This window comes from Notothenia coriiceps, unplaced genomic scaffold, assembly GCF_000735185.1.
Source record: "Notothenia coriiceps isolate Sejong01 unplaced genomic scaffold, NC01 NC01_scaffold00032583, whole genome shotgun sequence".
Taxonomy (NCBI): Eukaryota; Metazoa; Chordata; class Actinopteri; order Perciformes; family Nototheniidae; genus Notothenia; species Notothenia coriiceps.
The window spans coordinates 585-10,674 of record NW_011365284.1 but is presented as its reverse complement, the minus strand read 5'-3'; the positions used below and the strand labels follow the sequence as shown (position 1 = coordinate 10,674).

Genomic DNA, 10,090 nt, shown 5'->3' with positions numbered 1-10,090 from the left:
TTAGAAATATACAGTTTCTATTTCTGCATATTCCCCCCTTTATACGGGGCTTTGAAGCACCAGCTTCTGTTTTAAAGAATGAGCTACCAACACTTTTTGTAACTACATAAATTAAACGTTATTGGAAAGCTGTGATGTAGCGTAGGCTGATTTTTTAAGCATATTCAATTATCAAGAATTATTTACCTACGTTTGATTGATTTTGCTAACTTTTAACTTGACTTATGAGGCGAAATAATACCTGACCTGAGTGGCCCTTAGTATATTTTTCTGTGTGCGGCCCTAAGTGAAAATGTTTTTGACACCCCTGATCCAGCGCCCCTGATCTAAATGGAGAGGCTGCAGTGATGAATTACTTCCAGAAGATGGCAGCAACGCAACATAAAAGATCCCAGCTGCCGTTAAACACCACAGAAGAAGAATACAACTTTTTGCAATGTTGTGGTGACGTCAGAACGCACCGCACGCTGCTGACGTGTAGGTCAGGAAGTGGCTGTTGAGTGGAGGTAGCATCTAGCCAGAAACTCTTGATATTCCCCTTCTTTACAAGCCTTTAACATTGACAGACCAATATGAAATCCAACAGTTGGGTGCTAAGTTAGCTGTCTGATAACAAAGGAAGACGAACCGAGCCTATTGCACAGGTAGGGGACTCTATCAACCACAGGCAGGAGCTAATAGCAGCCAGTAGCTTACTGTACAGCTAAACGGTATTTACATCGTATTTGACACATTTAACGGTTGTCATTACGCTTTTTTACGTTATTGTGGAAAACAAATGCTTTTATATTTATAGTGTTACATTCGTATTTACCCTATGGTGTTGACAGTGTTTGTTATGTTATCTGCTGAGCACTACAATTAGCTCATGCATCATAGCTCGATGAGGAAAGCTGCTCAACATAAAGAAAAGAGATACAAAACAAATCAAAATAAGACGTGTCATTTAAATCACGTAACCTTATTCCTTAATATATCTTACATTTGTTTTGCAATGACATTTATTGTTGTTTACTCCCTGATTAACATTAGTGGTCACAGAATGTCATTAGATTATTCTCCCAGTTGATCAGGTCAAGCAGAAGCTAATGCAGTGCACAAACAGTCACATATTTATCTTGGTTATGAGTTTATTCAAAGCATTTCATCTGATTATGAATTATTATAGAAGTATGAACTCTTAATATAAATCAGCCTCAAAAACTCCAGTATGGATCAGGTTTCCGAATGCAGAATATCAGCTGTTCTAGTGTGACTTTTCATAACACATCAGTGGGACCACCCTCAACTAAACAGCTGACTTGTACTCCTCCATTTATAAACCACATATTGTGATATCAATATTGGGGATCACCCATCTGATTCATTTTGATCCCCACAAACTCCAAGTCTTACTACTCGGGTTCAACTCTCATTGCATTATTTTACACTAGACTAGGGCTGTAACTTATTATAAAACAGGCAAAACAAATCAAGCTATCTCAAGGTTCAAGGTTCACGGTTCTTTATTAGTTATACAACCATATCTGCAGAAAGAAGTCCTGTCGATTTAACTGTATACAGTTTGGCTGAAAAGCAAACTCCATGCAGTTTGCTTTTCAGACTGGGACAAGAAAACAGCGGAGAAGTAACGGGGCAGAAACCCTCCTTTTTACGCAGCGGTCCAGACATAGACATCAAATGGCAAAACATATTCAGTTGCCAGTTACCACTATGCCCCAGAGCCCCACATGATGTCTTGAATTCTCATGACTTTCTACAGACAGGCTTAAACCAAGAGATATCAGTAGTATTACAATTATTTAAAAAAACTGCAGCAAAACTCCTAACTGGCAAAGCAAGACCCAGAATCTTTGCTTTTTTAAAATAGTTTTCAAAGTAGTTTTTTAAAACAGCAAATTCATTTGTTGTCGATTGAAGAATTATTCACATTTTTTGAAATTCCAAAAGACACACCTTGTGCATTTTGCACATGGCTTTCTTGGATCTATTGCTCTTGCATTTAGCCTACATGTTGATTTAACACAAACTCGGCTTCATTGATTCCTTCGTTCAGGAACCATCATCTTGTTTCCTCTAGCTAATATTTTATGGATTCATAATGACTTGAAATGTGTATGGAACAGTTCTAAGATAGTGTTGTGTTGTAAACCTCCGTAATAAACCTGAAGCTTGCTGTTCCAGAGGTGAAGCACTCTCTGCCCCAGTAGATGGAGGACATATGATTAACTAACACTCTGTCTTCCTGCAGGTGTGCTTGAATGCAGCAGTTTTATGAAGAAGTGTGAGTGACGTGCACAGCAACAATGGGTAGGAGGAGGGTTCCGGATCTGTACAGAGCCCCCTTTCCCTTATACACCATTAAAGTGGACCCCAAAACAGGGCTGGTGATCACAGCAGGAGGAGGCGGGGCTTCCAAGACGGGCATTAAGAATGCTATGGTAAGTACTGAGGGTCAAGTTTAGGTGGTTCAACTGTATAACAATATGTTGCAGTGGCCCTGAGAGCTCGATGCACTGCAATGCCCGATACATGCACATAGACAAACACAGGGAAATTGACCTTTACACATTATGTATTTGTGCTTTTTTCCAAACGCTTTGCATAAGCAGCCAAATTGCTGAAGCTGTTCTCTTCATTTGCATATTTGCACATGTTTTTCTTAAATTGTATTGATTAGTGTAAAGGGCTTTTTCCTCTTCTCTTGACTATGTCTTTGCACAGTTCATAACGGCCCTTTTTAAACTCCTCTGATAACTCTGCACAGTCTGGTGTGTTTAGGTTTTGGGCGGTTGACTAACTGCTGACAGTTTGCTCCAATGAACAACATCAACAGTTGAGATGTCATTTCAACGATTGACCTTAGGCAAACAAGCCAGGTCTCAGTCACACTGAATTCACTGTCAAATAAAACAACTCCTAATGACTGCTTTCTGTAGCAAAGCTCAACTCAATAAGAGTTAACAAACAGCTTTCTATCAATAATTACAAATGACAAAAATATACAATTAATACACATGGATAAATAATTACTCTCTATATCATTATAACTGTTTTCTTAGTTTGACTGTATATTATCAGGTTTTCATTAAGCAGTCACACACTCAACTTGTGTTGGAAAGTAACCAAGTAGATTTAGTCCTCCTTTACCAGCTGCAAAAATATAAGGATGATCACATTAATCCAGAGATATTCTGCATTCTTTTAGTACATTTGGATTCTAAATACTTTGTGCGTACGTACAATTTTGAATGCAGGATTTGTACTTGTAATAGAGTATTTCTACACTGTAGTATTACTACTTTTACTTCAAGGTGGGGTATGTAATTTATTTCAGATACACGTTTTGTTATATTCCATGGAATGCTCTTAACATCCCGATAGCAATGAATATCTTCAGTGCTTTGACAATAAATCCATAAAAAAATGTAATCTGTGGAAGCCGTAGTACTGTGAAAAGCACGACCAATCATTTTAGCCGGCCCGGCAAAAGTATCTGGATGGCCTACCTGCCTGTCAGCCTTCCATCTGTGCACAAACTTATCTCGTGCCCTCATTGGTCATGTGCACGTTCGTGTGTGTTGGAGGAGGGGCTCTGTAAGGAAGAGGCAGATTTTTTCCAACTGCGTATTTTCAAATTCTAGCGCGCTCGAGCTGGTTTGTCCAAAATTACCTACCCCACCTTGAAGTAAATGTTTTGAGTATTTCTTCAACCACATTGTGGCGGATACAAGCCGCACTGACCAGTTCCCCCGGTGACTGTAAACTAATAACCAAGTAAATAATAAAATAGTAGTATAAGAATAACACTTATATGTACACCTTACAACTATCAAATGAAGCTGAAATTACTCGTTTTTCTTGTAAATATGTATTTTATGCATGTACTGTAACTTGCATAAGTATACAGTACATTTTTAACACACAAGTAACATTTAAGTGTGAACACTGTAACATGTTATTCTGAGTGTGTGTTTAGAAATCTGGATGACATTGCGAGAGTTTGTAGTATTAACTCATGATTTTTCTTCCAGCACTTCCTGGATCTGCAGCTGGTTGGAGAGCAGCATTACAGCGCCAGCCTGCTCCACGCTCACGACACGGACACCCGTGCCACCATGAACCTGGCGGTGGGGGACGGAGTGATCGCTGCGGGGCAGGACGGCAGCTGCAGCCTGATGAGGTTCAGACACAGCTCGCAGAGAGAGGAGGACAGCGCTGAGGCCAAGCAGGATGAGGACTACGGTCAGAAATATAACCCGTATACCATACACATCAAAAAGCATGCTACATAATTTCATGCATTATGTTTGTTCAACTTTTTTATTTGTTGATGGCAGTCACAAATGTGTGCATCTTCATTTACAATACAGCATTTATTTTTAAAGAGGCCCAGTTATGCTTTTTTGGTTTTCCATTTCCTGTAGTGTGTAATATAGGTTTCTGTGCATGTCAATGGTCTGTAAAGGCTAAAGTTCCTGTGTTCCCACCAGAGGGGGTTTCTCAGAACTATGAGTACAGTTATAGTATCTAAGGTGACATTAAATGGGCTAATTAGGTTTCGGCAGTAGCAAAAAGGGACATTCAGTAAGGTGAAGCATATCCAATATAATTACACAACTGCAGGGGCGAAGACAGTCCTAACGTTAAAAGTAAGGCCAAGGTTGTGAGTAAATACATCTGCCTTGTAAATGAACAGATTATCCATTCATACTCCATTGAGACACATGCTGTTTTTCTTCTGTACAAAGAATAATGATAAAATAAAAACTGTTTGAATAAAGTAAGAATTTCCTTGCCACCAAAGCAAAGAGGAAATGTATAAAAGACCTGAAAAACAAAATAAATGCTTTATAGTGTCTGTCGACCTGACTTATTGGATTTAATAAACGGTGCAGCAGGGAATAGCGAGGGGAAGGCCCGGCGACGTGGGGGGAAAGGAGACAGAAGAGGACAGGATGAGGCGGCAGCATCTGGAGACAAGTCGGACATGAAGGACGAGACGTCCCACATCTCTGTGACTCCGCTGGCTGAGGTGCAGTCAGACCTGAACCCCAAGGACCCCCTCCAGAAGGTGGTCCGCTTCAGCCCCGACCTGAGCCTGCTGCTGACGGGGGGCTCCGACGGACACATACGGGTGTGGGAGGTAAACACTGCCCACATTCTGTCACCACTACAGTGTCTTCACTGGGTTTCTTTCTACAGGCGGCGGCCACTAACAGGCAAATATAAACAATGCAATTATACTAAATAAGAATTGGAGCCATTTATAGCTTTTGAACATTATGAGTATTTCTAACAGATATATATTGAGTAACAGTATGATTTATGAATCATAATATATAGAATTGTTAAGATATACAACTGTCATTTACATTTTCACATTAGCTACATGCTATCAACTGTGATACCTGGTATATCTAAGCAAGATGCGTTGTGTTTTTTTTTATTTCTGACATGCACGGAAAGTAAGTTGTGATGAAGAGAATAAAACTTACCCTGCTTTTGTTTTCTATGATCAATATTGAAAGCCCATTTGAAACCATTTTCAATTTATAATTAAAATGTAACCCCCCTTCTGGACATTTGCATTGATGTGTTGAATCTGTCCGTCTGTCCGTCTGAAGTTTCCATCCCTGAAGAAGAAGTATGACTTCAAAGCACATGAGGGGGAGATTGAAGACTTGGATATGAGTCCAGGGAACAAGGTAGGGATGCCAGAAACAAACCATGATCAAATTCATTTTTTTTGTTGCGACACAATTTTTTTTTTCATTTACACTCGTCAGTTCGAAGTAGATCCACGAGGAACTCGGGGGTCGGTGTGTAGCAGCGCAGGCTGCACTGCTGGCTTCCTCCAAGTTTACAGTAAAACAAACTGGTGGTGTGACCAATGGCCATTTACAATTATTAATACTATTACTATTATTAGCATTAGTCTATATTTTGGTTGAAACTATGCCAGGAAAAAAAAAGGAAAAAACATAAATAATAATAAAAAAATATATAAATAAAATCGATTTTTAAAAAATAATTTTCGATTATGGAGACTGTAACGAATATTTGAAAAATCGAATAATCGCTGGCATCCCTAGAACAAGGTGACACTATTTTAATATCCAATAAAGACTGGCACTACCGATGAGCTGAGCCCTACCCAAATAACGACAATAACAGTGTTATTGTTTGTGTGGTGCCGCAGCACCTGGTGACCGTGGGCAGAGACTTCTCCTGCAGCGTGTGGAGCGGCAGTCAGCTGGCCATGGGTCTCAACTGGCTGGAGACCACGCCTCAAATAGCAGAGAAGTCTTATCGATACATGGCATGCAGGTAAAAAATCTATTAAAGAGCATCCCAGCTGTTCTGGGCATATCCATCAGAAGGATTTTACAGTGACTATACATGATTGTGTTCTGATGTATTTCAGGTTTGGAAAGGTAGAAGACCAAAAAGACGCCCTGAGACTTTACACCGTGCAGATCCCCCACAAACGGGAAAGAAAACCCCCTCCCTGCTACCTCACCAAGTGGGACGGAAAGAGCTTCCTGCCCATGCTGACGGCCCCCTGCGGCTCTGAGGTCATCTCCAGTCTGGCAGTCAGGTGACTGATGGGTTTATGGACTCATTGACATGTTCACATGAGCTGAGAGGTGTACAGACACGACTCAGTCACTAGAATTATAGTTCTTATTATTAATAAGTCGCCTGCCACAATTTGTGTTCAATGTCATCTTGGCATTTACTTGTTTGTTATGGCACTTAGCAAAAGGTTAGCATTCTGGTGTGAACACACCAACAAAATCTACTATCTACTCTAAAATGACATTCTTTAAAGAGGCCCTATTATTTTTGGGGTTTCCCCTTTCCTGAAGTATGTTATATTGGTATGTGTTCCCCCCCAGAGGGAGTTTCTCTCCCACACATATTTCTGATCTAGTGTTTACCTGAGTCGGAAAGTGAGGAATGTTATTTCTAGCTGAAGTCTTTTTAATTGGACACTATGGGAAGGATGGTGTAATCTACTATACTTTAAAGCAGTGGTTCTCAAATGGTCAGGCCTCGGGACCCACTTTTTCCTTTGCCAATAAATCGCGACCCGAAATGTCAACGACTCAAATCTATTCAACAAAAAATCGTGCTGTAATATATACGCTTTTCAGCATACATTATTAATTAAAGTGAAGTACAGTGCATATATCCCTTCACATAACTAAAGTATGCTTTTGAAAAAGGTTTAATGAGATGATGGAATCAAAGATGAACTGTATTATAAAAAGGCACACATGCTGAAAACCCAACCCCAGCAGCGGGGTCTGGGGGGATTCTCTCCCAGGAGATTTTTAGAACTACTAACATATAAACTAAGCATTCTGGTACGCTCTCAGAAGAAAATAAATAAATATATTACTACCCGACATATTACTAATATTTGATGCTATTGTATGTTTTTCACTATGTTCTGAAGCTGAACTTGCTGCTCCACACAGAGAGAAGAGTAAAGGGGAGATAGTCTGTGTGACTTACTTTAAATTGTGTGTAAGGGTAGATAGCTCCCATTGTTCTGTGACCTGTCAATCATCAAGCCGGGGGTCATATTTCATTATGTGTTCATTTTTATCTGAAGTTGTACCCATGGATGTATAAAGAATAGTTCTACCACAAAGTACAATCTTCGTTCTGATTGGCCAGAAGACTCGAAACATCTTTAGCAAAGATGTTTTATTGAGAAGATGATCACTACGTGACAGACGTTTTCAAAACCGTTTATGGTCTCCGGTACTTCCAGTCCAACACCTACTGCATGCACAGCGTTAGAAAATCGGGCCTTCAAAATAAAAGATTGCATTTTTTCCAACCAAAAAAAAAAATATATTATTTTTATTTGTAACCTTTCTTTTTCTTCACTCACACATCTGCGACCCACTCGAAACGGGTGTGTCACAACCAACCAGTTGAGAACCACTGCTTTAAAGTGTCATTTTGTTTGGAAAGGTTAATCAGAGTTTTTTAGGTTGAAATCCTCTTTAACTTGTTTGACAGTGACTCCGGAACATTTCTCGGCCTTGGAACTGTAACAGGATCAGTGGCTATCTACATCGCTTTCTCCCTGCAGGTAAACACAGTGCATACACACATCTTAAAGTCAGGTAAACCAAGCCTTGTGTGTGACTGTGTGTGTGTGTGTGTGTGTGTGTGTGTGTGTGTGTGTGTGTGTGTGTGTGTGTGTGTGTGTGTGTGTGTGTGTGTGTGTGTGTGTGTGTAGAAGCTGTATTACGTGCAGGAGTCTCACGGCATTGTGGTGACAGATCTGGCCTTCCTGCCTGACATGCTGAAAGGCAAAGACATCAAAGGGAATAATGAAACGGCCATGCTGAGTGTCGCCGTCGACAGCCGCTGCCAGATACACACCGTCCCCAATCGAAGTGAGTCCTGCATCGACATCCAATGAGCAGCCATGATTCATGACCTCTGACCTACTCACCTTATTGTCTGTTTACCATAACCTCCAGGATCTTTTCCTATCTGGCTGGTGCTGTTCTGCTGCGGCTTCATAGTGGTGGGGGTCGTCCTCCTGCTGCAGTACCTCTTCCCAGGATTTATTTAAGTCATGCGAGTGATGTCACGGATCTGTCAACATCAGCAGCCCCCCCCACCCCCCCACTGTACAGCCTCTCTGCTGACATCATGGCCCTCAGCTCCCTCAGGGTGGTTCCTCTCACCAGGATAGACTGGGGGGGTTACTTTGATCTCTATCAATTATTCTTAATCTTTTCTTGAATCATGTTCAGAGAGTTGGAGGGCTCAGGTTCGTGAATATTTAAAGTGTGGGATCCTTAATCTACATATTTAAAGAACAGTGTACACATTTACAAATGAATGACACATAATGACACATAATGAGTCTGGTTCGGTGTTTTGTACACACTGACACTCTAAATCAGCCTCTCTGAATAAGTGCTTGATAAAGCATTTATAAAGGCATGTTAACTTTGACTAGGATGCCCAATGTTAACTCAATATGACATCACAACAGTGCTTACAGTCCATAGGAAGCAGGGAGATGTGTGATGACATGTTATTACAGCAGAATATAGACCGGCCCATATTTTATGAAGACGTTTATTCAAAAATTTACTGCAAATGTTGCCCAGCTGATGTACAAAAATGTGAATTAATCTTTTAAATGATGCCCAGATTATTGTAACTAATTTGGTGGAATGAAAGAAGAAATAAAATATAAATATGAATAAAAAATGTTGTTCTTTGTGCTACGTGATCCTGACCTTCTGTGAACCGAAAACGGAAAAACAATCTCACCTCCAGCTCCCAGAATGCTCAGTGAGGCCTTCACTTAGTTTATTTTAAACAGGTTTTAACACGATCTAGCTCAAAATGTGTATCATGTTACTATTTCTATGAGAAAGAGAAATTTGAAAATTAAGGGAATGAAAGACATGATAAATGAAGTAGAGGAAGATTGTAGAGGAAGACAAACCTTACAGGACAGAGGGAGAGTTCAGGATATAAAGTTTCAAGCATAATCGTCATGGGGTTTTTCAAATCATGTCCTGAAAGTATCTACACATATTTTTGTATCGATGGTTATTTGCCTTATATTGCTCGGGTTTGAAATACAAGAAATGGGATAAGAAATCAGGATACAAAAACAAAAGTAACTGCATTCTCTGATAGTCACATAAATGCATTATCAGATTTCTGTTACATTTAAAAAAAAAAAGGGAGGGATTACGAGAAGGATTACAATGTAACATTACATTTCAGAATACAGAATGATACAGGTTAGTAATCAGGAAATTTAATCCGGTTTTTTCTGGTGTTAAAAACCAGAGTGAAAACTGAATTATATAAATAATTAAGGTTCATCTTATCTTCACTCACTTCATGTTCCAACAGGGGGCTCCACATGTCCAATCTGCTGCTGAGAGCCACAGGCCCTTTCTCATTTCTCTAGCCTCATCCCAATACCCCTCCTCGGGCCTTTCTCACTTCTCTTATTTTTCATTTCCTCGCTCCTCGGTCTCGGTCTCACCGGAAGTTGATTTGTCTGCGCCATCTTGAGTAGCGTCCC

At 40.1% G+C, this 10,090-nt stretch overlaps 1 protein-coding gene across 2 annotated transcripts; it reads left to right on the top strand.

The window, feature by feature from the left end:
* Positions 1–440: 440 nt before the first annotated feature.
* On the top strand, positions 441–9,249 carry preb (prolactin regulatory element binding). 2 transcript variants are annotated; one of them, XM_010789171.1, is made up of 10 exons: positions 441–644; positions 2,252–2,441; positions 4,035–4,245; positions 4,902–5,146; positions 5,628–5,708; positions 6,203–6,330; positions 6,428–6,601; positions 8,041–8,113; positions 8,264–8,423; positions 8,511–9,249. In XM_010789171.1, exons 2-10 carry the CDS (start codon positions 2,307–2,309, stop codon positions 8,603–8,605), a joined length of 1,302 nt encoding a protein of 433 aa, XP_010787473.1. In that variant the 5' UTR covers positions 441–644; positions 2,252–2,306; the 3' UTR covers positions 8,606–9,249. The 2 variants fall into 2 exon arrangements, with proteins under 2 accessions (XP_010787473.1, XP_010787472.1); XM_010789170.1 differs by having other exon boundaries at positions 442–644; positions 4,899–5,146.
* The last annotated feature ends 841 nt before the right edge of the window (positions 9,250–10,090 follow it).